Raw genomic sequence first — 27,521 nt, forward strand, 5'->3', positions numbered from 1 at the left:
TAATGCTTAGGCTAATAATACTTAGTCCTTCATATTTGTGATAATTTAATGGTTACTATGTCATGTCACTTCCTTTCAAAATAGCTCAACCTGAAGATACTTGTAAGTGCAAAACTGGTCTAAGGAAAAGTTTGCTAATATAGCCCTCTTATATGTACCCTATCGTTTTCATTGCATTTTGGCTACTTGAAGCAAACCTGGACATAGTTAGGAAGAGAAACTTCAGTAGAGAAATGCCTCCATCTGCTTACTTGTAGAAAGGCTGTGGGGCATTTTCTTCATTAGTGACTGTGCGCAACTCACTGTAGTTGGTGCCACCCCTGGGCAGTTAGTCCTGGTTGTATATGAAAACAGGGGGAGCAAACCATGGTGAGAAAGCTAGTAAGTGGCATTCCTCCAAAGCTTCTGCTTCAGTTCCTGCCTTCAGGTTCCTGCCTTCAGTTCCTGCCTTGAGTGCTCTCAGTGACAGACTGTGGCCTGAGAGTTGTAAGATTATTAAACCCTCTCCATCACAAGTTTCTTCTATTCATAGTCCTCATCATATCAATAGAAACCTATCTAAGTAACCAACATTTTCTGTACTGACTTGGAGAATACTTTTGTTCTCCCACCTATGTTTTCACATAGAAAGACAGTTTTTTTTCTATAGAAGAAATCATATTGAAATGAAGATTGTAATATAACAGCTTTATCCCACACAGGTGGCTATATGTATCCTTATTTAATTTTGGGGGTATTTTACATATTTTATTTTTTATGAATGTGTGCCTGAATGTATGTATGTGTACTGCATGTGTGAAGGTACTCACAGAGAGCAGAAGAGGGCATCAGACACCCAGAACTGGAGTTACTGGCAGTTGTGAACCACCTAATGTAGATACTGAGAATTGAACCAGAGTCCTTTGCAAGTGGTATTAACCACTGAGCCATTGCTCCAGCCCTAGTTTGAGGAACTGTTAGAGGCTAGCATAAAACCTGCCACCTATAAGAGGGTTAGTAGCTATTAACAAATGTTTTCTATTTATACAGATTTTATAACTGTTAAGATAACCAATCTAATAGAGGGAATAATCTATTTTCTTTGTATGATAGCCTTTTGGTCCACCTGGAATAATGAAAAACGGTATAACAAGATCTGAGAATGAAGAATGGAGAAGAATCCAATCATTGCTGACACCAACCTTTAGTAGTGGAAAACTGAAGGATGTAAGTTAATGGAGGACTTTTTATTATAAATGTAATATACTCTATCAGAGGACTGGTAGAGATAATATTATACTCTTTAAAGAGAAGTTCCTTTGAGCATTACATTGCTAATAATGGTCTTTGTTGTTGTTATTTTGTCTTATATAGCACTTTTGAAAGTATGATGATCTTTTTATAACTTCAAAGACTTGCTTGTTATTTGGGGACTCAGATGTTGCCATTTACCATGAGACTGTGTTGTGTTTTGTGCTTAGATGTTCCCCATCATCCAAGAATATGGAGAGGTGCTGGTGAAAAACATGCCTTAAAGAATTTTTTCAGTTTCATGAGGTCCAAATTGTTGATTGTAGATCTTAGTACTGGTGTTATTGATGTACTGTTCAGGAAATTGTTCTCTGTGTCAATGCATTCAAGGCTGCTTTCCACTCTCTCTTTTACCAGGTTCAATGTAACTGGTTCTATGTTGAGGTCTTTGACCCACTTGTGCAGCAGGGTACTGTGCTGTTGTTCCCTTTGGGGGAGGGGGCCAAGTAGGCACAGAGTCAATGACACAGACTCTGGGAGAATATCAAAACAACAAACTCAGTTTATTTAGGGAGAGACAAGACTTATATACCCTCCACCCCACCCTGGGGGAGGGTCTGATGAATATACATCTGCTGGAGTGACCTGGCTGCCTCTCATTGGTCCAGGTAAACTCCAGATCATGTCTCAGCTGCTGTTGCTAAGGCCCTTCAGTAGACCCAGGTTTGGCTCTCAGAAAGTATCTTTTTTACTGGTTTGTGCTGTAACTTTGGGATGGCCCTAAAGCCTGTTAGGGATGAGTGATCCCACATATCCACCCCTTTTATTATTTTATAGGACATGCTCAGTGGGAGCTAGGGTGCAGTGCCCTTACCTTATTTATCCCACTTTAGGAGAGCTCAGCATAATGGACTGTGCCTACCTTAGGTTGGCTTGCCAAATAAGCTCATACCTGTCATTGACTACCAGCCCTCAAAGAGCATCAATCCTGGATAGCTGTTCAGGTGGTGGGGTTTAGGCAGTAGCCTTCTGTATCTCAGTGAGCCATGCATGCATTAGCTCTCTAGTAGGACTTTGTGTTAGGTGTCTGAAAGCCAATAAAATCTGTAGTGTCACCTTTGTGGCCACCTTCTGTTCTTGAACCTGTTGCAGAAGATATTTGAACAAGAAAAGGATTAGTAAAAAAATTCAGTCTAAATGACATGGATGGGACCCTAGTCATATTTATTGTACCAATTGAAGTCTTTCTGGTGATGCATTAGCAACCATGTAGGGGGTGAGGCAATTGCTTTATATCTAGGTTCACATGCCAATAATGACATAACTTTTACTAATGCCATAGTAGTGGGGCAAATCATACATTACCCCTCTGAAGCTTCTTCTTTGACCAAAGTCTCTTGGTCTGTTGCTGGACACACATATCTGGAGGGTATTCATATCTGCATGGTGATATCCTGGGGAAAAAAATCTAAGCATATCTTTGCCTTCAGGTTGATAGGGGAGCAGGGGTTTGCCACTGAAGGGTGATGGGATCTTTCCAACCCACCAAGCACAATGGTGTCTCATGAGGCAAGTAAATAGGTGTGTTGATCAATTTGGGCTTATGTGACAGGGTTAACATATGGTTCTCAGCCCATGAGCATCTCAAGAGAAACAGTGATGTTATACTGTATATTAAAATGAGCCTGAGCCTCAACATGATCATCATAGGCAGTTTGCCAATTAAGGAAGACCACAGGCTCCAACATATCCTTCATCAAATGATTATCAGTCATAATAAGTCTCTGAATGCATTGTACATTGCTATAGGACTTGCTCAGAATACGGCAATTCAGGACGTGATTCATTAGCAGCCTTACAGACCAAAGACAAATCTGAAAGAAGAGTAGGTAACCATGGCTGGTTAGCCACATTGGGGCCCACATTAACTGGAAATGCCATGGTTGGGCATGTGGGCACCATAGGTGAAATAGGCTGGGAGGTATGTGGAGCAGCTGGCTTGGCAGGCAGACATCCAGGCAAATCACTCCATGGATACTGCAGTGGGGGGTAGCCACTCCAGGCATGGAGGAACAGAGAGAGGGGTTTCTGGTGTAGGCTTAGGTGCTGCTGCAAGCATTTCCTCTCTCTTTCTTTACCTTTTCTTTACACCTATTCTCATCCATTTCCTTGTCAGCAGAGGCACAGGAATATCAGTCATGGACAGAATGAAGGTGATACATAAGTTGGTGTTACATTGTTCCTGGCAGTGCTTATTATGGACCTCAATGACCCCCTCAGAGCCACTGAGTGCCACCGCAGCTGTCTGAGTATTTGAATGGTGGCACGACCAAGACTCAAGCTGTGGGGAGCTGCAGCCACCTTGAACAGGGTGCCAGAGACATGATCCCCATGCCCCAGAGAAAGGAGACTCGGGCCATAATTGAGGGGGGCAGAGGGGCCAGGCATACAAGGCAGCAGACTTACCCTGTCCCACCCCACTCATCAGGCAGCTGTTCAGGAGCACTGTCCTACCCCCACCAAATTTTGAGATAAGCCTGCTCTTTTTCCCCAGCCACCCTCAGATAAACCCATGAGCTGTTTCCCCCTGCTAAGGAGAGGGCATGTCTGCCTGAACCCCATGGGCTTTCTCCCATCTGCTGGTCCTAGGGCAGAGAGAAGGAGGGTCTGACTGAACCCTGAGCACTTCCCCCTGCCCCCCGCCCCTCACTGGTTGCAAAGGCAGAGAGATGGCATATCCTCTTAAAATCGGAGCACTCTCTTATGCCTGCCTGGTACACAGGCAGGAGAAAAGGCAGGCCCCTCCCACCAGGTCTCCAAGCATCAGGTTGTGGCTGCAGCTACAATCACTAAGGGGCTTTTGGGCCCCAAGTTTCTACAGCCTTTCATGCCCATGCTTCAGAAGCACCCAGCCCCATTCAGAGGCTGAAGCTCTGATCAGGAGAGGGCTGCAACTTTTAACTCCTGCTGACAGCTTTCTCAAGTACCCCAGGCGAGTGTAATTTTACCCTCCCTTGGACTAACAATGGGTAACTTTCCTGCTACTGCAAAAGAAGCTCAGATATTAAAACTTAAAGATCTCTATAGACCAGGGATATTCATGTTAAGTGGGCAAACGTGGTTAGCTTTTGAGTTGAAGCCTCTGCCATAGCACCCTGGATATCTCCTGATAATCTGGGATCCAGCTCTTTGGATGCAGATCTTATTCTTAGCCAAAAAAAAAGAGGTTTGGAAAGGTAAATCTTCACACACATGATTTATTCCTGTTTTATTAGGTATTATAGCTTGTATAAAAGAAGGTACCAAGATGATGTTCTTAAAGCTTTCAATGACCACTGTAAAACACAGAAGATGGATACCCTCTTGCTTGAATTCCCACCTCCATATGTAGAGCCAGATTCAGAGGATGAGACTGACCCATCAAAGAAACCTCCTAAACAGTCCCTTCCTGCCTCACCTCCCAAAGAGGAAAGTCTCTATCCTTGAGCAAAACTGCCTTCATCCTCATGCCCTGAAGAGCATCACTGTGATTCCCTTAAGGCAAAACCAACCTCAGTAACTAAAGCCTGCCTTGCTCAGGTACCTGAGCACCTTATGCAAGCTCCAACAATGAAGTATCACTCTACCAATCCAGGTAATGTAGGACTAAATGCTGCCACCCAGACCTGGGCACCCACCTCTCTTACAGATCTGTCTTTGATTCACAAAGCTGCTAATGAATCAGGTCCTGACAGGTCATATTTCGAACAAGTGCTAGGACAATGGACAATGCATTTACAAACCTACTATTACTGGTTGCATTTAATGAAAGCTGTATTGGATCCCAAAGTTTTTCTTAATTGGTGTGCTGCTTATGAAGAAGAAGCTGAAACACAGGTAAGCCTAAATATTCAATGTAATATTGTTATATCCCTATACATGCTGACTGGCAGGGACCAATATGTTAGTCCCACAACCCATGCCCAGATTACCCTGCATGCCTATTTTCACCAAGTCTCTCCTTGCATTTAAACCCTTGAAGTCCTATACTCCTCAGGAGCCAATCGGGTACTTTTGTAATCTGATACAGCAGCCAGGGGAAATGTTTACTGACTTCTTAGCCCAGTAAATGAGGCAGTGGAGAAACAGGTTGATTCTGGCCCAACCAGGGAAATGATCATTAAGTAATTAACATGGGAATGGCTTAATGCCCCTACTTCCAATGCAAGTGCAGCAGTTTGTAATGAGGACATCCATAAATAGGTCATTGCTACTCGAGATCTCGACCCCTAGGTAGAACCAATAGCTGCCCTTACAACTTCCCTCAATGCACTATTAGCTTCCAAAGATAATGATCATGGACAGTCCTCCCCCTCCAACCACCTGACCATTCTTGCTTGGGATGTGGTCAATCAGGACACCTTCTTAGAGACTGTCCCAAAGCTAGGCCCAAAACTAAATGCCCCAAATGCCAAAAATGCTTTCACTGGGCATGTGATTGCAGGAGCTCTTCACAAGTTCCTTTAAAGTCAAGGAGGGGCATCCCTCACCCAGCAAGAAAGAGGAGGTCCCTCCAAACCCAGACTGTTCTGGACCCTTCCAATATTCCCCCATTTTTCCATGATGACCATCTAACTGGATGGCAGACCCACCAAGGGTCTGGTAGACACTGGTGCAGAAGCCACTGTGATAACTCTTAATGATGCTCAAGCCTTCCCACACTGGAAACTTAAAGATGGCCCAACTGTTACTGGGGTAGGAGGAGATAAGCCTTCTAAAACAACCCTTCACCTGGTTCACTGGAAGGATCTTGATGGCAATCAGGGGTGATTTTGACCTATTATAGCTGATACACCTGTACATTTCGGGGTTGCGACCTATTAGAAGAAATGGGGGCTATGCTTACCACAGATGATAAAACCTTTTATGAAGATATAGTAACACTTGACATGACAGGTCAATCTGGTAGAAACTCTAGCCTTCACCCCTAATTCTAAGGGCCACTGCCCTTCCCACAGATATAAACCTTCCAAGGCCCCTACCATTATATTGGACATTGCAGAAGCTTGTGTGGGTAGACCAGTGGCCTATTATGAAACCCAAACTATCAGAGTTGAGAAAATTAGTTGAAGAGTAATTGTTATTAGGCCATATTGAATCTTCCTCAAGTAGATTTAACACCCTCATTTTTGTAATTAAGCAAAAGTTGGGAAAATATTGTCTCTGCAAGACTTAAGGCAAATCAATGCACAGATGGAAAAAATGGGCTCCCCTCAAGCTGAGTGACCATACCCAGGTGTTATTCCACCAGGGTGGCATATTCTTATAATAGATATTAAAAATTGCTTTTCCTTAATGCTACTGGCTCCAGAGGGCAGAGAGGGCTTTGTGTTCATTGTCTGGGAGCCCAATTTTCAAAAACCTTTTTCCTGTTATCACAGGAAAGTGTTACCCCAGGGTATGAAAAACAGTCCAATAATCTGTCAGTTGTATGTTCAACAGGCCTTGGCTTGAGTCCCTGATGAGATATTAATGATTTGCTATATGGATGGTATTCTTTTGGCCCACTTAAGCAGACAGAGACCTCAGGAGTTATTGCCCCCACTCCTTGAAGACCAAGGAGCACTTCACCTCAAGGTTGCCCCAGAAAAGATACAGATGCCAATAAGACCAATTTTGGTTTAATAATAACCATGCCTGATGATAAAAAAAAAATGTACTCACGCCCACCTCAACCCAGACTCCGTTCAGTTGGGAGAATTTTTGGCCATCCTTAAAGTATTAGAGTTGAGCCACTCAATGCCCATCAACATTTTTTCAGACAGCCAATACACGATCCAGGCATGTAAGCTGTTATCCTTTGCTAAGGAGCCTTAGAGATCCCATCTCCATAACCATGAAAACAATACAAGACATGCTAGAGAACAGAAGGCATCCATGGTATATATCTCATATTCAATCACACTTGGGATTGCCAGAAATGCTGGCTGCAACATAAAATGATCATGACAGTGTGACTACCAGTGCTAGAGCAGTCCAGGCTCTTACACCAACAGTTCCACCTGTCACCTCATAACCTCCATAAACTTCTGCCTGTCTTGCCCCTGTCCAGTTGTAAGCACCTAGCACAAATCTGTACCACCTGTGCTCCCTAGCACCCTTTGGACCACTAAATGGAGCAACAGTCAACCCCAGGGGCCTAATGCCCAATGCACTGTGGCAAATGGATATTACTCACAACCCACCCTTTGGTAACTTAAAATACAACATGTAATAGTAGATACATACTCCTCATTTACCTTTTCCCTATCACAGACTGGGGAAAAAGCCTCCTAGGCAATCAAGGCATTAAAAAACACTATGATGGTCATGGGAATGACTTGGAGCATAAAAACTTATAACAGCCCAGCATATACCTCTCAACAGTGTAATGTAGATGTAATTCAGTGTAGATGTAGCCAACGGTTTTATCAAACAAGAAACACAGAGCCGATTCAGAGAAGAAAGCCAAGAAGTCAGAGCCAAGAGCCTCACCCTTCCTGATTCAGGGATCCTCCTCAGCCCAGAGAGCTCTCCAAAAAGAGAGCCCTACTTCCTGTGTGTCTGTCTCTATAGTCTCCTTGTTCTGGCTTCTCATTGGTTGTAAACCCAATCATGTGACTGCCTCGTCTCTGCCTGTATGTACCACCCTCCAGGTCCTTAAAGGCGTACGCCACCACTCTGGGACTAGCTCCTTGTCGTCTTTATAGATCAGTAGTTGACAGTTTCAGACCAACTTTTGCTGTCATTTGTTTCTTTGGCCTAGGATACAGTAGGCAGCGAGTAAATATATTTATATAGCCTGGCCTGAGAAACTTATTCAAGATATGTTAATAAGGTAAATAAAATTTTTCTTCGTAACAGCTTTTTTCTCATTTGTTACAATTGGAATAAGCCACATCTGTTAAAACAACAGCTTTGTTGCTGTTTTTGTTGTTGTTTGGTTGTTGGTTTGGGTATAAACAACAAAACAGTTTTTAGTAAGTAAAATATATAAATAAGTTTGAAAATGATCCTTATTGCTTAGCAAATAAAACAAAATTTGGTGTTACTGAGGAAAGAACTAGTATAAGTAAATATAGTTTTGATTCATTTATAGCCAACAAATTACCATAAAAATAATAATTATATGACTCTAGGTTGTCCAGAGAAACAGAACTGTGTGTGTGTACGTTTTATATTTATTATATGGCTTCTGACTTTGGCTTATAAACTTACAGGATATAGTGATGGACACAGAGAAGTCCTATAAGTTATACAAAGCAAGCTGGAGAATCTGGAGGGCTGGTGATATACTATGACTGAAAGACCTAGGAACTAGGAAAGCTGTCATTTGAAGTTTTAGTTCAAATCTTGACTCCAAGTCCCAAGGAAGAAGAATGATGCCCCATCCAAAAACAGGCAAAGAGCAAATTCTCCCCTACTCCACTTCCCTAGGACGAGCTGAGGCCTCCTACATTCTGTAGGCGATCTGTTCTACTTAGTCTGCCTATCCCAAACCAACTTTCGCTTACATTCCTAGAATAAATTTTTAACCTAGTCTGTTATCACTCAGGGAGGATGATACAGAGAAGCAGTAATTACAGTCATAGTACATAATGTAAGCTTAACTTGAAGATGAACTTTAGAAATCCTTTTTTAATTTAAATTTATTAGTTTGAGAATTGCATACTTGAGTACTATATTTACAACATTTCCCTCCCTGTCCATGGTGCAACTCTTCCCATGTCCCTTCTATTCCTTCTCAAATTCAAGACCTCTTCTTTAATTATTAGTTACCTATATGTGTATGCATAGACACTCAGACTCACACACAAAATTTACTGAATCCATTTAGCATTGCTTGTATATACAATGCATTTAGGGCTGATGACTTGGAATTTGATAGCTATCAGGCAGCAGCTCCTCTCCAGAGAAAATTGATTCTCCTTCTCTCAGCAACCTTAGATTGCCTATAGCTCTTCATCTAGGAATAAGGCCTTGTGAAATTTCCCCTCTTGCGTTGACATATTCATTAGTGTTGTCATTATGCAGGTCTTATTTAAGCAACCATAGCATTGAAATTCCCTGGGAACAGCCTGTCGTGTCTAGGAGACACTGTCTAGCAACACTGGCTCTCTGGCTTACACTTCCATCTCCTCTTCATGGTTTTTCCTGAGCCTTAAGTACAAGGGTTGCATTGTAGGTGTAGCAGCTGGGTTTGAGCATCCCTTTATGTTTACCACTGTAGTGCAGTGATAGTCTCTACTGTTGTAAAAAGAAGCTTCTTTGGAAAGGGGGGAGGGCTGCACTTACTCGTGAGTAGAAGGATGAGCGTTTTGAACACAGCTAGATTATGGTGGTTTAGGAAAATACCAATAGTAGATTCCCCTAATATTGCCTATTCAAAATCAGCCTAATTTTAGAAATGTTGTAATTCATTCTTGTTTTAAATAAAATTTTCATTTTAATTTCTAGAATAATGTTTTGATGGGAAATTATTGACAACAGTTTCTGCTGAATTACAGTTGAAAACATGAAGACTTGGTGTAGTTGTTTGGGAAAATTTTCAGGTGCAGAGGAGTTTTCAGTCTAAAACATAGATTTGGTGGATGGAGAAAATCTTTCATGTGATGGTACAGAGGAAGGCAGGCTGCCTTGTGCAACTCTCTCTCCTAATATTCTCTTCAAAGTGGCCTCACAAGGCTGTGCAGTGAGGGTAGTAACCCTTGTCAATCCAGAGAGAAGAGGTATAGGTTGTGCTGCCAGAAGGGTCTGGGAGCACGGTGCACAATTTCTACCACTGAGGCCTGGCAGGAGTCAGGAAGATGGGGTAAATGGAAGCCGTTGGCATGTCTCCTGTTTGACTCTGAAATGTGGTAATAGAAGTACAACACTGCCAATGATAACCAGGTAGAAAAGACAGAGTTCCTGTCTGCAAGGAGGTTAAGCCGGAGGGGGAGCCAGAACTATCAAGAGATGACTGTATCATTATGTGAACAGGGGCTCCATAGATAGGGGCTGAGAGGGCAAATAAGACAGAGAAAGGGAAGACACTATTCCTGAGTTCTCTTTCCCTTTCTGTAAAGATTCCTCTACTTCCTCAGCTGCATCAGAACTCAGGTCTGCCGAGCTTGAAGGTGTCCCTTATAAGTTCATGCATTGGAAACTTTATCCTTCTGCCCTCCTAAATGGACTAATAGATCATTGAGATCTCTGCCCTCAGGAATGGATTAATGTCACTATCATGCTGTCCTCAACCAAATATGGAACAGAAAGCCCCTCACTACATGCTGGCAGATGCTGGCACTCTACACATGGACTTCCCAGCCAACCAAACATTAACCTTTACACGTCTAGTCCTTTTAAATTACTCAGTCTCAGACATTTTGTTATGGCACCAGAAAACAATCAGAAAAAAGCCTGTTTTTAATATCTTTTTCTTACAATATTCCTTAATGAAAGATTCTTGTGTACCCTTTATAATACACTGTCATTCGTTTGCATTATACATTTCTCACTGCCTCCTCTTGCTTTAAACATTATGAAAAATCTTTGGTAGGCATGATTTCTCAGAGGCAGTTACAAAGGTACTTCTGGGAATAAACTTGGTGTGTCTTTGGAGAGCTGGTTATGAGCTGAATGGAGTCCCCATATTCTTATGCTGAAGTCCTAATTCCAGTACTCAGCATTGGCCTGTTTTGGAATAGTGCATTGCAGGTGTAACTGGTTAAGATGATGTCATAAGAGAGCAGGGAAGCCCTAAGCCATATGACTGGTGTCCTTTAAAAAGTGGATTGTGAATACAGATACACACACACACACACACACACACACACACACACACACACACACACCACAGAATGTCATGTGAAGATGAAAGTAGAACCCAGGGAATACATCTATAAGAAGATGGTTGCAAGCAACAGAAGCTGGAGGAAAATGGGGAGAGTCTCCCTCAGAGTTCCTAGAGGAATCAGCCCTGTTGATCCCAGATTTGAAGCCAGGAAGATCCTATGTACAAGGTCAGCTTGGGCTACCTATCTCAATAAACAAACAAATAAATTTCCTTTCATGTTAAAAGTCAAATGTCATTGTTCCCAGCTTAAAGAATTGTGGCAGCAGACATTGGCACCTGACACAATAAACCCACCACGGAGGCCCACTTTAAAGATCACCACTTGCTTTTTTTCCACAGGGCCCTATGACATACCTGGTCCTGTTTTCCCCAAATGATCTGTGTTGGGACCTTGATCTTGTCCATGTTCTGATGCAGAGAGTATCTGGATTTCTCACTGACAATTTCCAAAAACACTTGTCAGAAAAGAAAAACACAGTGAGTATATGCAGGGTCTGCACATAGGTACCACAAAAGTCAGAGCTTCAAGTCCAGGCCATTACTTCTCTTCAGGGGACCAGAAAACAGGACATGTACAGAGGTTTACAAACTACAAGGCAGCTGGCCGCAAAGCCGCAAACTAGAGCAGGGCTACTTACGTTTCTGGTAGAAACTGTTATGAGGGATGCGAACATCAACAAGGCCTTGAAAGATCTGAGGATGAATAATCCAAGGTTAGAAAACAAGAGAAGTCCCACATCCTCCAGCGTCTTATAGCTCGGGGGCAGCACTGCCTAGGGTTGGGCTTGTGAATCCCCAGAATGTAGAATATAATTGGGAGGCTTTAAAAAACAAACTGAGCTGGAGAGATAGCTCAGTGCTCTTACATAAGACCTGGTTTGATTCTCAGCATATACAAGGAAGCTCACAACCATCTGTAACTCTAGTTCCAAGGGCTCTGATGCTCTCCTCTAACCTCTGTAGGCACTTCATGCATGTGGTGCACAAAATACAGGCAAAACACTTTTCACATTAAAAAATAATAAAAAATTAGGGGGGAACTTGGGAAATGCTGTGAAGCCAGAGGTCTGCATATTATGTTAAAGACATTATAAAGACATTAGCATGGCATCTTGAGAAACTCTTGGTTTAATTCAAGACAAAAATTTGGATAAACAAAATATCAGGCCATTATTCAATGATATCTAAATGCAGAACAAGATTGAACCATCAGGATTGATGATCCTATAAACACTGGCCTAGCATCATGCACCAAGCCTCGACCATCTCCAGCACCACATAAACCTGGTGTGGTACAGCATGCCTATAATCCTAATACTCTAGAGATAGAGGCAGAAGAATTGAGGGTTTAAATTCATCTTCAGTTATTTGGTGAGTTCCAGGATAGTCTGTAATACATAAAAAGACCCTCTTGAAAGAGGAAGAGGAAAAAGAGGAGGAAGAGGAGAAGAAATAAACTATTAAGAAAACTCTGGTGAGAACCCCATAGTTTCAGAGAGCCCAGATTATTGTCTGACATTGCCTTTGTTTTCTTTGCTGAGGGCTGCAGCAAATATAGGTAGGCCCTGGGCTACTAACCCAGATAGGTGGCTATGGCAATTGTAAAGCAGTTCCTTGCCTCAGGACTCTAAGTCAAAGCAGAGGGTTCACAAAGATAGCTGTCATTCCTCTCATTCACCAGAGAACAGGTCTAGACGCCTTCAACATACCTTCTCAGGAGTCTTATGCAGACCAAAGTTGGGAAGACTAGTGTTATGTTCCTCAAAAGGTCATGTACTGAATGCTTGGTCTTCAGCCTGTGGGGTGGGCTTTAGGAGGTGGGACCCACTTGGAGAGGTCATTGAATGATATATTGGGACCCTGGCTCCATCCTTGTCCGGTTCCTGTCCACCATGAGATGAGCAGTTCTGCTCTACTGCATGCTTCCTGCCATGATGTTCTGCCTCACTATATGCTCAAAATGAAGGGGCCAAGAACCCATGGCACTGTCAGGTATTCTCCCACAGTGATAGAAAGCTCACTAATATATTGAACCATGACTGCTTTTGACTAAACCAGCTCTTTTTTTTGTTTGTTTGTTTTTTGTTTTTTGTTTTTTGTTTTTTGTTTTTCGAGACAGGGTTTCTCTGTGTAGCTTTGCGCCTTTCCTGGAACTCGCTTGGTAGCCCAGGCTGGCCTCGAACTCACAGAGATCCGCCTGCCTCTGCCTCCCGAGTGTTGGATTTAAAGGCATGTGCCACCACCACCCGGCGAAACCAGCTCTTTAGAATCCCAGAGGTTCTGAAATTAGCAGCACAGAGGTGAGGGAAATGACTGTTTACTTAATAAACACTGTGCTCCATGACAGATATTTTCTTCTTTCTACTATCCATCCAGTATCCATGCATCCATCTATCCTTTTCCAACTCTGCTTAATTCAGTGGTTCTCAACCTTCCTAATGCTGTAACCCTTTAGTACAGTTCCTCATATTGTAGTGACCCCCAACCATAAAATTATTTTCATTGCTACTTCATAACTATAATTTTGCTACTGTTATGAATTGTAATGTAAATATCTGATTATTTCCTATGGTTTGAGGTGACCCCTGTGAAAGGGTTGTTCAACCCCCAAAAGGGTTGCGACCCACAGGTTGAGAACCACTGGCTTAATTGATGGATCAGTTCATCCATTTATCTTATTTCCCTGAATCATTTATTTATGTCTGTATTTGCTAATCTATCCTTTCTCCACCCCTATACTATCCAGTCATCATCCCATCCCTCCAACCAACCAACCATCCACCCATGGTTCCATCCTGCAGCCTTAAACCATATAAGCATAACATGCATTAACTCATTTATCTATCTTGTACCTATATAACTATCCATTCTCTATCTCTGACACTAAGACATCCTATAATATCCACCATCCATGCAATCTATATAAGTAGGACCTTCTTCATGAAAGTGCACTGCTAAAGTTTGGAGATAGGCAGGCCCTGACAGAGAACAGAGCAGAAGACACACATGAACAAACGAAACCACAAGATGGCCTAATGGACTCAATGGTAGGTGGCCCTACCCTACTGGGAAAGAAAGGCTTCTGAAATCAACATATATTTTCTCCCAGTGTTTTCTTATCCCTGACAACTAAAAGCAAGGAGTCTTCTTTGGTCACAATATTCTAAAGGTATTATAGCTGGAAGAGGACAGTGCCACTTTATGACTAAAAAGATATCAAGGACAGATTACACCACAGACACAGATTTTGGATTCTTCTCCAGAAACGTACTGCACTTATTAACTAAGTCATGGTCACAAAGTCTGTGTAGCATCCATTCTCACAGCTTAGGAGGACCTCACCTCACTCTGAGGCAGGGTTCATTGCTTACAACATAGGAAGATAATCTGGGTTCATAAGGCCGCAGCTGTGGACTTTTTTCTCTACACCTTTTCCTCAAACGACCTCATTCAGACATGACCCTCAATATCTTCCTCTGTCTATGGCTCCTGCTTTATGTTTAGGCCAGAAATCCCTTTGCACCACTTAAATGTCCAACTGCCCATCCCTTGGAAGCCTCAAAAGCAATCTGAACTTAATATATCCAAAAATGGAACTCTCAGCATATGTCCCAAACCTGAAATTCCTCCTCTCCTTTCCCTGTGCAGAAAATGCTACCTTTACCCATTCAGTCTCAAGAACTGGAAGTCATCTATGACCACTCACTTTTCCTCACCTCTACTTCCAACCTGCCCTAAGTCCTGTCCATTCTTCCTCACAACACATCTTAGCTAGTGCTACTACCCCAGTTGGTACCAGCATCACCTCTAAGCCACAGTATATCCCAAGTAGCCTCTGTTTCTATTTGTGTCCTCTACAGTCTTTCAGTGGCTCTCCCATTATGCTTAGAAAAAACAGACTCACTCCCATAAACTACAAGGACATACAAGATCTTCTCCAGAGCAGCTCTTAGGAAACCATGAGGTCACACTGTGATCATACTCAATGACACTCAACATCATTGCCTTTCACCTACATTCTCTTAAAAGCATACTATATATGATAAGATAATATCATCTCTTATGGCAAATGTTTATCTTTGTTTTTTTAATTTTTTTGAGTTTCAATATCAATAAATATAACCCTCATAGATAAAAAGCCCTCCGGGTTCATCCAAAATAATTTTTTTAAATGTACAAGTCTAAGAGTCTTAATTTTTTTAAATTGAGAATGTGATTTAGCCCCTGACTCCATTTCCAACTCCTTTCTCCTTCACTCTCTAGGCTCCAGCCACTTGCTTTTTTCCATTGCCATCAATCTGTGTATGTTTTTTCCACTCTACACATGACCCTTCAAATTACCTTATCAGAGCTATCCCTCCCTCCCCATTTTAAATATTCATACCATCTTCATTTTACCTCTAAAATTTGTCTCAACTTGTAAATTTTTGTCTATTAGTTGTCTGCTTCCTGCATTGGATTGCATCTGCTCAGTTGAAACTCCCTGTGTTTATATTTACCATAGTGTTCAGCACAGTGTCTAACATAATCACAGGTAAGCTACATGTTGAATAATGGAGCAGACAGAATGGAGTCAGAGAGTAGATACAAGAGGCCATGCTGGGGGAGGCTGCATGGAGGGCAAGGGTGTGGCACTGATACACTGTACCTGCTGGGGCACTTTGAATCGGACATAGGAGCAGAGCTGGAGCATCTCACTCATCTCTTCCGGGGTGGATGGGATCAAGGGAATTTTCTGAATGGCAGCTGAGTTGTACAAACTGATTGTCAGTTGAATACTGCAGGCCTGGGATGCAAAACAAAAGAGCCCAATGATACACCTATCAGGTGTATTGTGCCCCTATGTGCAGGAAATGTTCAATGAAAACCCAGGGACTCAGGTTAACATGTCAGGTTTCTTTCACCAGGAGACAATCCTCTTTTTTTTTTCTCTTTGAGACAGGGTTTCTCTGTGTAGATCTAGCCATCTTTGGAACTCACTCTGTAGACCAGGCTGGCCTCAAACTCAAAGATCTGCCTGCCTCTGCCTCCTGAGTGCTGGGATTAAAGTTGTGCACCACCACCACCTGGCTAAGAGATCACTTTTTAATTGGTACTGGCACCCTTGCTCAAAGTAAACATCGTATTCTGAGAATTATAGAAAAAATATATCATCTAAGATATTTTAGGGTTGGAGTTAAGCATGGTGGTACATACATGCCTCAAGAGGTGGAGACAAGAGAATCACAAGTTCAAGGCCATCATGGGCTTACATAATAAATTCTAAGCTAGTCCAGATTAAAACAACAGCATTATGTTTTAGGGCTGATTGCACATACCATGGCCACAGACTAGCAAGATACGCAGAAACGGAGGCTGTCCCCAAGCCTCTTGAGCCAGAACCTGCATTTCCACAAGCTGCAAGGGGGTGAGAATGGCAGAGTATGGGGAGTACCAGATGGTGCCTCACTCGAGCTGTTTTCATGCCTGTGTTATTTCGAGGAGATTGAAGGAAGTGAGAGATGGAAAGAAAGCATGGAGCTGCCATGACTGCAGCTCCCTCCCTTGATCTGGATGCCCTCCCCTCTGTGGCCAATGCATAAGACACAAGAGAGTGTAAGTGCAGCACAAAGGCTCTCTTCCTCCAGAAGAAAATTAGGTGAGGGGTGAGACTCCTTTTGAGACTGCCCACTGTCTCATGACACAAGAGGCTCTGATAGCTAACACTATGCTAGGCATGGCCTGTGATCCCAGAATTTGGGAGGTAGATGTGGAAAGATTATGAATTTAAGGCCAGTCTTGACTACATGAGACCTTGTCTTAAAAACAAACAGGCAGTTGCATCTTTAATACTGGCCATCCTATAGAAAACAACATGTTAGGACCAGGGAAATGGCTCACTGGTAAAGCTCTTGCTGCATAAGTATGAGGATGGAAGTTCAGAACCCCAGAACCCATGCAGAAGCTGTAACAGTCACCTGTAATCTCAACTCTTGGAGATAAACAGGAGACTCTGTGGCCAGCTTGCTAGCTAGACCATCCATAACTGGCAAGTTCCGGGTTCAGCTAGAAGCCCCACATCAACAAATAAAGTGGACAGTGACCAAGAAGATACTCAGCTTCAACTTTGTCTCTTACCCATAAAGAAAACCACACATTATGTATCTATGTCCTGAAAAGTCTGCTGAGATAGTATGCTCCTATAATCCTAGCCACACAAGAATCTGAAGCAAGAGGATTGCAAGTTCAAAGCCAGCCTAGGCTACATACACAGGGAATTAAAGCCAGCCATAGCAAGAACCTAACCTGTGGGATGGGGGGATACATAGAACCTGTCCAGAATTGTCCATATCCAATACTGTTTCACAGTGACTTCTCTTTAATTTTAATCACAGAATATGTCCTTTTAGAGCACAGGCAATTTCATGAGGTAGTCCTAAAAGCTTTCAAAAATGGCCTCATAACTTTCTGTAATAGCCTTTAGAAGTTGTGCTAAGATAACATCTATGTTATAAACAAACTAACTTAAGATGTGGGCGTGCAGCTCAGTAGCAGAGCCCTTGCTTAGCCTGTATGAGGCCCTGGTTTGAAATTCAGCACCATAGAAAGGAAAAAAAAAGTCATTGTTTTTGCATTCAAATGAAAGTTTTGATAAAAAGTCACACCCTGACAGATGATCAAATAATAAAACTCATTTTTTATCTGTTAGCCTTTACATCTCTTCTCTTTTAATTTATATTGTCACTGGCCCCCCCAAAGTCTATATATATATATATATATATATATATATATATATATATATATATATATATATATACATTTTTTGGTTTTTCGAGACAGGGTTTCTCTGAGTAGCTTTGCGCCTTTCCTGGAACTCACTTGGTAGTCCAGGCTGGCCTCGAACTCACAGAGATCCGCCTGGCTCTGCCTCCCGAGTGCTGGGATTAAAGGCGTGAGCCACCACCGCCCGGCCATATATATTTTTTAAGAAAAAAATTAATCTTAGGTTTAATATCTTGTGGTATCCTACACTGGATTCTGATACTCAAAAGCAACACGGGTGGAAAAATGAAGTCAAATTCAAATGAAGCTTGGGATTCAGTTGATAGTAAGGCACCAAGCTCAACTCCTTAGTTGTGACAGGGTCACTGTGGGGATGTGAGCTGTTCACATAGACAAAACTGGGTAAAGGGAATATGGGAATCTGCACTACCTTGGCAATGTTCCTATAAATTTAAAATTATTTCAAAGTTAAGACAAAACTTATATGGAAAAATGTAGGTAGGATGTGATCCTAACTTGTTTCCACCTTCTCACATGCAAACAATCAATCTTAAATTTCCACTGTCTCCCTCCTTCTCTGTGGAGAAGGACAGGTTCCACAGTTAAGTACAGGAGCCACACAGCACCATGCACATGGCCACTGCCTCCCTCCTTCTCTGTGAACCAGGTCTGGCTCCAATTAAGTCAGTCTGGCTATGGTTCTCATCACACAACTGTTATCTGGTCAGAGTTATCACAAAGCATTGTCTATCTCTGAGGTCTATATCAGAAGGGTAACTTTTTAAAGGAGTCATAGCAGAAGCTGTGTGGATGCTTCTTTAAATTCAAGTTACTTGGAAGGTTGTTCTGGTAATGTAACTCACCAGCAGGGCACACAAGACACAGGCTGCAGACATCAGATGGGTAGTAAGCAGCGTATACTCCAGTCACGTGGCCACCCATGGAGGTGCCTATAAGGTGAAAGGGCTTTTTGTTCAGCTTAAGGCACTCTACAAACTAGGAAGAGAAATGAAAAGGAGGCATGATTACAGCTGAGATGTCAGCAGAGCAGAGACCCCTCCCCTCAGTAAAACTGAACACTCTACTGGGTCTGACACTGATTATTACACCCAACATTTAGTTGAGCCCTGTGACATATGTGTACTTTGCTTTATAAGGCACATGTGGCTGTAGGGTCATTTATAAGTATAAATCAAACAACAATGATCCCCTTAAGTCATAAACTGTTCTATAAAGGACCAAGGCATCGATGTTTTTTTTCCTCTCTCTATGGGTCGGCTGGTCTCTGTGGTAACTATTCAACTAGGTTACTGCGTCACAAAAGTTGCCAGAGGCAATACATACCTAAGTAAGCTAAGTAAGCATGGATGTGTTCCAGTAAAATTTAGTTTACAAAAGTAGGTTGACAGCTCTGGGGCGATAGTTTGATGACTCCTGCTTCATTTGAAGCCCTATCTGGCTAGACATGGGTCCAATCAACCATCTACATATTTATCCCTCACTGGAAAAATATTATTAGATATTTATTAGGTACAAGTAACTATGGTTAGCCCTTGAGGAGCCAGACAATAAGCCCTCGTTAAAATATATAGTTTAATGGTGGAGGCAGAAATTATCAACTAAATATTCTTTTTTTTTTTTGAGACAGGGTTTCTCTGTGTAGCTTTGTGCCTTTCCTGGATCTCGCTCTGTAGACCAGGCTGGCCTCGAACTCACAAAGATCTGCCTGCCTCTGCCTCCCGAGTGCTGGGATTAAAGGCGTGTGCCACCACTGCCCGACTCCTAAATATTCTTATTTAGAAAAAAAACATCAATGTGAACGTGAAACTTACAAACTATTCTGTTAAGAAAAGGCTTTATACATAACCTTAGGAGAGAGCCAGAGATGGATACTAAAACACAACAACATGCAAAGAGTTCGCCCCAACCATACAGAAGGAGAAAAACAGACCTCCACAGGGGAACAGTTTTGTAGAATTCTAAATGCCTTTTTAAAGGGCTGAGAAACTGCCCAGATTACATTTCTTCATGTACAAATTGGCAGGAGATGTAACTCAGTGGGCAGAGTGCTTGGTTAGCATGCACTGATTCCTTGATTTGTTATTGATTCCCAGCACCACATAAAATGGTAGTACATTACTGTAATCATTGCACTTGGGAAGTAGAGGCAGGAGGATCAGAAGTTTAAGGCAACTTCCACTACATGATACCCTATTTCAAAAAATAAAACAAAAAATACAATAGGCTTAAAGGAAAACTGACCAAAGATATCCCTAGGCTGCCATTCTGTTTGCAATCACTTAAAGACAGATGTACTACGGACTGGCCATGAGCTAGTGTGCAACTCTTGCCTGCTTTCCATGTGCTGAGAAGATACAATCTGGGCAGTTTGGGTAAAGCCTCCTGCTTACCTGATGTACCCTCTTAACTTGCCCATCTATAGACAGGTCATCCAGGGACGAGCGGGTGGTGCCTTCATGACCAGGCATGTCCATGCAGACCAAGTGCAGGTTCTTCGGAAGGAACTGAAGACCCAGAGCCAGACAGTCAGTATGTGATCTAGAAAAACATGTCTACCCATTTCTCTGGGGAGGAAGCTGCCACCTACTCAATGACTCAGACAGCCACTGAGATTATGTTTCTATGTGTCTTATACATGTGAATAAAGTATCAACAGAGCCTCATATGGAGAAGAGGACCCCAAGACTGGTGCACAGATGAAAAGAGGCTCAGTGGGTGACAGGAGAGAGGATACAAAACTCAGGCTAGCAGGCTTACATCTTGCACTTAATTTTTTAAAATATTTACCATTATGTTTTAGGTATCCATTCTCTCTTTCCACTTTTATGTGGGTTCCAGGGATCAAACTCAGCTTATCAGGCTTGCACTGCAAGTGCTTTTCCCTCCAAGGTAACATCTGAAAACTTCTTAATACTGTTTGCTCAGTACTATTTCCTTCCCTTCCATGCTACACTTCCTAGGGAAAGGCATTGCTCCTTTTGGCTCTGGACCTGGCCAGGGCTCTGGGAACCATCTCTTCTAGTTCCAGGACAACAGCCACATGGCTGGAGGAAGTGTTGTCCTGGAACTAGAAGAGATGGTTCCCAGAGCCCTGGCCAGGTCCAGAGCCAAAAGGAGCAATGCCTTTCCCCAAAGCCATAAGGCTGGTTTCAACTTTCTTTTTTCCTTCATCAGGGTCTAATTATTGAGATGATGATTCTCCCAAATCACCTTTCCTCTATGTTTAAAAGATGCACCAACTTTAGCCATGAGTCTGAGAAACATTAGTTATCAAAGATGTTTACTGAAGAGGGGACAAAAAGGATTAAGGCTTGAAGATGGCTGTCCTCATGGTGGCATTTGGAAAGAACACAAATAACCCAATGACATGTGCACTTTTCCACTTTTCCTCCTAGTGACACTTACGATCTTTCAGATATTGTCCCATTTGAAGTAGGAACCTGGGATGCTGCTCTCTCAAGACAAACACCAGCCTCAGTCCCGCCCCCTGTCCCCCATTAGCTGGCCACTCTTCCAAAGTACAGTGAGAGGCCACACAAGTCAACAGTACAAAAAGTGACTTGGAAAAGGATTCTAAAAAGCTGCCAGATCAAGACCATTTCTCTAAATGATTAAGGAAAAGAAAAAAGAACAAATAGCAGAAGGAAGAGGATTTTGGGGGTAGGCAGGGAAAGGAAAAGAATGTTTAAGAACAAACACTTTTGGAAAAGGCCCAGCCTTGACCACCATCATGGCAGTTCTGAGGTAGAGCTGTGCTGAAACATCCCCAACCCTCCCCATGCCTAAAAATATCTCCATGGTAAGAAGATTCCAGAGACACAGTTTTTAAAATACTACCCAATCAATTCTGTAATGCAAAAAAAAGAGTCTCAGTAATATATTATATATTTCATTAATTTAAAGATGAATTTGAACTGTGGTCCACCCCTTTTAAGAGAGAAGAGTCTGGAAGTGTACCTTGACTACACTGAGCCACATATCCTTGTGTGCAGAGAATCCATGGAGCATGAGGATGGACGGTTTGTGTCCTGGCCTGCCCCGGAAGGAGTAACAGAACTGATAGTCCTCATGGTGTACATAGCGGACTTGCATACCCAGTGTCCTCCGCCAGTACCTAGGGTGAAGAAAGGCAAGACACAAGCAGCATGTTCAGGGTACGTGGCTTTGGGAGGGGCACAGGTTCTCTCTAGAGATACTACTTGGTGGCAATATAACTCCAAGCCATATCTCCCAGCTCTTGTCCTTTACTTCCCCCTCAAGGAGCACTAAGAAGAGAAGTATGTTACACATGTTTGGAAAACAGAAGGGGACCAGCACAGTGTGTATGTGTGTGTGTTGGGGGTGATGATGAGTGGATAGCAGAGAGTAACAGGATCAATATACATTACATACATGCATGGAAATGTCGTCATAAAACTCAATATGCTGTGCAATTAATATATGGTAATAAAGAAATGAAAAAACTAAAAGTAATAAAGAACTAGCACCTGAATGAAAAACAAAACAGGACACCACACACAACACATTTTTTGTGAGACAGCTCTCAAGGCTCCAGAACTCAGTGCTCAAGACCTACATGCACTGACTGTTCTCTGGCTTTGTTCCTCACAGCATATGGCAACGGCTGAAGGCTCAGCTTCTATTAGTTATATAAGCCTTGGCAAGGCTGTAGTTTGGCCCCAAGTCTATTTCAATACAAAATTACCATTGAAACAAATTGAACTCTCAGCCTGCAAAAAAATCTCTTCAAAGATGAAATGTAATTAAATCATCCCAATATCTTCTCTCTAATAGACTTTTACCACAGTAACAACCAAGTCTTGCAAAATCAAGTGACCAAAACAGTGTTTGTTTTGTGTTACCTAAGGGAAAAAAGAAGTCAAGCTATATTATCACGTTTACCTGTATCTACAAGGCACTATCAAGGATCTGGAGTGGAAGCAGAGAATGAGGTGAAGAGTAGGAAAGGAAACAGAGGGACCAGCGAGAGCTAGAAATACATTCCTTTTGATCCTTTTGCAATGACTGCATTGCCTACTCAAAACATTAAAACAATAATAAAATTGGCTAGCATAAGGCTCTTTATAGGAAAAAAGTAGGCCTATTTCATTACTCTAAGTAATGGTTCCATACACACGGGCCATATCTAGTTCAACTCTGCTTAGGAAACTGACAAGAACAGTAGATTCTCTTGCGTCCAATACACTGCACTTGCTGGGAACAGACGCGAGTGCTATTTGCACTGTGTATGGCCAATTGAGCACAATAGTGACTCTCCTTACCAGAAAACAAATCTTGCTGCTAGGACCAGACACTGCATGTGATTCAACTCCGTTTATGAAAGGGAATTCAACTCTAGCTCGCCTTACAAGAAACACACTCTGCTTTTAAGAAGACAGCACTCTTCTACTCTACAGTGTTTCCTATAGAGCCAGAACAGTCAGCTTGCTCAGAACAAAAGAACTGTGCTTCCTACACATACGGGCCATATCTAGTTCAACTCTGCTTAGGAAACTGACAAGAACAGTAGCTTCTCTTGCGTCCAAAACACTGCACTTGCTGGGAACAGACGCGAGTGCTATTTGCACTGTGTATGGCCAATTGAGCACAATAGTGTCTCTCCTTACCAAAAAACAACTCTTGCTGCTAGGACCAGAAACTGCATGTGATTCAACTCCGTTTATGAAACAGAATTCAACTCTAGCTCATCTTATAAGAAATACACTCTGCTTTTGAGAAAGCATCACTCTTCTCTACTGTGTTTCCTATAGAGCCAGAAGAGTCAGCTTGCTCAGAACCAAAAAACTGTGCTTCCTACACACACGGGCCATATCTAGTTCAACTCTGCTTAGGAAACTGACAAGAACAGTAGCTTCTCTTGCGTCCAATACGCTGCACTTGCTGGGAACAGTCACGAGTGCTCTTTGCTCTGTGTATGGCCAATTGAGCACAATAGTGAGTGACTCTCCTTACCAGAAAACAACTCTTGCTGCTAGGACCAGAAACTGCATGGGATTCAACTCCGTTTATGAAAGGGAATTAAACTGTAGCTCGTTAAAAGAAACACACTCTGCTTTTGAGAAAGCAGCACTCTTCTACTCTACTCTGTTTCCTATAGAGCCAGAACAGTCAGCTTGCTCAGAACAAAAGAACTGTGCTTCCTACACACATGGGCGATATCGAGTTCAACTCTGCTTAGGAAACTGACAAGAACAGTAGCTTCTCTTGCGTCCAATACACTGCACTTGCCGGGAACAGACGCGAGTGCTATCTGCACTGTGTATGGCCAATTGAGCACAATAGTGACTCTCCTTACCAGAAAACAACTCTTGCTGCTAGGACCAGAAACTGCATGTGATTCAACTCTGTTTGTGTAAGGGAATTCAACTCCAGCTCGCCTTACAAGAAACACACTCTGCTCTTGAGAAAGCAGCACTCTTCTACTCTACTCTGTTTCCTATAGAGCCAGAACAGTCAGCTTGCTCAGAACAAAAGAACTGTGCTTCCTACACACATGGGCGATATCGAGTTCAACTCTGCTTAGGAAACTGACAAGAACAGTAGCTTCTCTTGCGTCCAATACACTGCACTTGCCGGGAACAGACGCGAGTGCTATCTGCACTGTGTATGGCCAATTGAGCACAATAGTGACTCTCCTTACCAGAAAACAACTCTTGCTGCTAGGACCAGAAACTGCATGTGATTCAACTCTGTTTGTGTAAGGGAATTCAACTCCAGCTCGCCTTACAAGAAACACACTCTGCTCTTGAGAAAGCAGCACTCTTCTACTCTACTCTGTTTCCTATAGAGCCAGAACAGTCAGCTTGCTCAGAACAAAAGAACTGTGCTTCCTACACACACGGGCCATATCTAGTTCAACTCTGCTTAGGAAACTGACAAGGACAGTAGCTTCTCTTGCGTCCACTACACTGCACTTGCTGGGAACAGTCGCAAGTGCTATCTGCACTGTGTATGGCCAATTGAGCACAATAGTGACTCTCCTTACCAGAAAACAAATCTTGCTGCTAGGACCAGAAACTGCATGTGATTCAACACCCTTTATGAAAGGGAATTCAACTCTAGCTCACCTAACAAGAAACACACTCTTCTTTTAAGAAAACAGCACTCTTCTACTCTACTGTGTGTCCTACAGAGCCAGAACAGTCAGCTTATTCAGAACAAAAGAACTGTGCTTTCTACACACACGGGTCATATATAGTTCAACTCTGCTTAGGAAACTGACAAGAACAGTAGCATCTCTTGCGTCCAATACACTGCACTTGCTGCGAACAGACGCGAGTGCTATCTGAACTGTGTATGGCCAATTGAGCACAATAGTGTAGTGGGTAGCCATTCCAGCTTTGATCTGGAAGTTCCAACCCCCATTGAGACTTCGGCAACTGTCACGCCTACAAGGCGGGGCGAAAGGAGGTGCCTGGGGACCCGAGATCTGGATCGGCGGGCTCTCTCTCGGTTGCGGGACCCTGGACTGGAGAGGTGTACCAAGCAGAGCTCCAGAGAACACCGCTGGACTGCGATACACCTTCCCCAGACTCCGCGACCTACCTATCCCTTAATTTGTAAGTTACGCCATTAAATAAATCTCCTTTTAACTACGTGGAGTGGCCTTAATAATTTCACCAATATCTGGCGCTCACGTGGGGCAAATTCCAAAGGCCTGGGTGGCTCCCACCCTCAGCCTCCTCCCCAGCTGGCGGGGTACCTAAACCTGCCTGCAAAGTTCCATATAACCAGGGAACACCTACAGGGTTCCATTCTCTAAAGAGGGAGCAGCTAGTCCGGTCTCAGTTCCCTAGCTTAGCCCCGAGACCAGCGAAAGAGGCACTCCCAGGCTTCCCGAGTGCCGGCGCCGGCTCCGGCTCCCGCCATCTTGACTCCAGCGAGCTGCAGTCAGCCAAGATCACCAGCAGGCCCTGCTTTGGAGCTGTACCAACGCCACCTGCTGGCTGAAAAGTACTACTACACCCCCCAAAACCACGAAAGGTAAGCAAAGGCACCTGATAATTTTACACCTTAAAATTGACTAACAAATTTGGGTAATTCTTGTAATATGGCTGACAACATTACCTCACAAGAATTCGAAAACCTTTTTGCTTGTATGATGAATGACATCTTCCTGGAAATATACGACCTTCCTAAGGCATATCTGGCCTGTACCATTTTGGCATTCATTGTAATAATCCACACAGTGTTCAAACACTGGTTTAATAACAAGAACAAAGATGAGTCATTATTGGGACTGATACAGGCTTTAAGCGAGAGCAATGAAGGCTTACAGAAAAAGATTCTATCTCTGGAATCTGCTTTAAGGGATAGCAATGAGACCTTAGAGAGAAAGATTCTTTCTCTGGAATCTGCTGATCAGGATTTACAAAACAGGCTTGTACCAAAAATTGATCTTATTGATAATAAATGTGAATATTTAATGGACAGAACACTAACTCTCCAGACACTATATAAGGAAGAAAGATTATCATTAATTGATAAGATAAGGTCCATGGAATCATGTGTTTCTGAGGAACATAAAAACTTCTATGATTCCATGAGGAATCTGGAGTCCCTTGCCAGAGAGGAGGCTCACTCCATAGAACAGACCCTAGGTGCTCGTTTGCAGGCCTTAGAAGAAACTCTCAGTAAACATGACAAGGGACCTAATAAGCAGAAGGGCAAGACCATAGAGGTTGTAACATCTCCAAATGGCTCTCACACAATGGCTTATCCTGTTATCATCCATGAGAAGCCAGCGGATGACACACACCCTGAGCCATATAATACATATACATTACAACCAATTTCAACAAGGGACTTTAAAAATATAAAGGAAGCAGTAGTTACATATGGGATACACTCCACGTACGTAAAACAGATATTAAATTCGTGGTCTACCTCACATAGAATCATCCCAGATGACTGGCATCAGTTAATTTCAGCTGTTCTAGAATATAGCCAGCAGCTACAGTGGAAAAGCTGGTTGAGAGAAGAGGCAAAAATTTTAGAACAACAAGGCAAACTCAGAGGTTTCGTGATCTCTCAAGATCAAATACTTGGTGAGGGATGTTTTGCTGACGGGAATGTACAAGCCATTTATGATGAGCATACCATATCCCTATGCCGTACAGCAGCTCTAAACGCTTGGGAAAAAATTCCAGAACCTGGAAAACCAACTGAGGTATACACAAAGATATTTCAGGGACCACACGAACCCTTCACTGATTTTTTACAAAGACTGAACACAGCTATAACAAGAGCTGTATCAGATAAAGAATTAAGAAAAGTATTAACTGAGTCCTTGGCATTTGACAATGCTAATGCAGAATGCAGAAGAATACTTACACCATTAAAGATCAGATCAGCTCCTTTGGAAGAATGGATTCAGTATACTAATGGTGTTGAGTCTCGTAACTACAGTAATGAGGCTTGGATAGGAGAGACAAATCCCAGAGGTGAAAGAAGGCCCCGTGTTACCAAATGTTTTAAATGTGGTACCCCAGGTCATATAAGTAAAAACTGTACGTGGGGTACTCCTAGGAGTAATATTCCTTTTAGGAATAGCCTAAACAGGAGACCCCAACCACCTCCCGGATTATGTAGAAGGTGTGGCAAAGGCCGACATTGGACCAGTGAGTGCAGA

General features: G+C 42.7%; 1 protein-coding gene across 1 annotated transcript in view; it reads right to left on the bottom strand.

Moving 5' to 3' along the window:
* The window catches only part of LOC128109277 (monoacylglycerol lipase ABHD6-like), a 42,326-nt gene that overhangs the window by 7,183 nt on the left and 7,622 nt on the right, over window positions 1-27,521 (bottom strand). Inside the window, 7 exon segments of the mRNA XM_052736440.1 lie at window positions 11,441-11,541; window positions 11,725-11,779; window positions 15,735-15,837; window positions 15,839-15,872; window positions 18,712-18,844; window positions 20,260-20,373; window positions 21,827-21,983. Of these exon segments, the coding sequence (XP_052592400.1) occupies window positions 11,441-11,541; window positions 11,725-11,779; window positions 15,735-15,837; window positions 15,839-15,872; window positions 18,712-18,844; window positions 20,260-20,373; window positions 21,827-21,961 (675 nt within the window). The 5' untranslated portion in view covers window positions 21,962-21,983.

This window comes from Peromyscus californicus, unplaced genomic scaffold, assembly GCF_007827085.1.
Source record: "Peromyscus californicus insignis strain IS unplaced genomic scaffold, ASM782708v3 Scaffold_14__1_contigs__length_90479793_seg_1, whole genome shotgun sequence".
NCBI classification, from domain to species: Eukaryota; Metazoa; Chordata; class Mammalia; order Rodentia; family Cricetidae; genus Peromyscus; species Peromyscus californicus.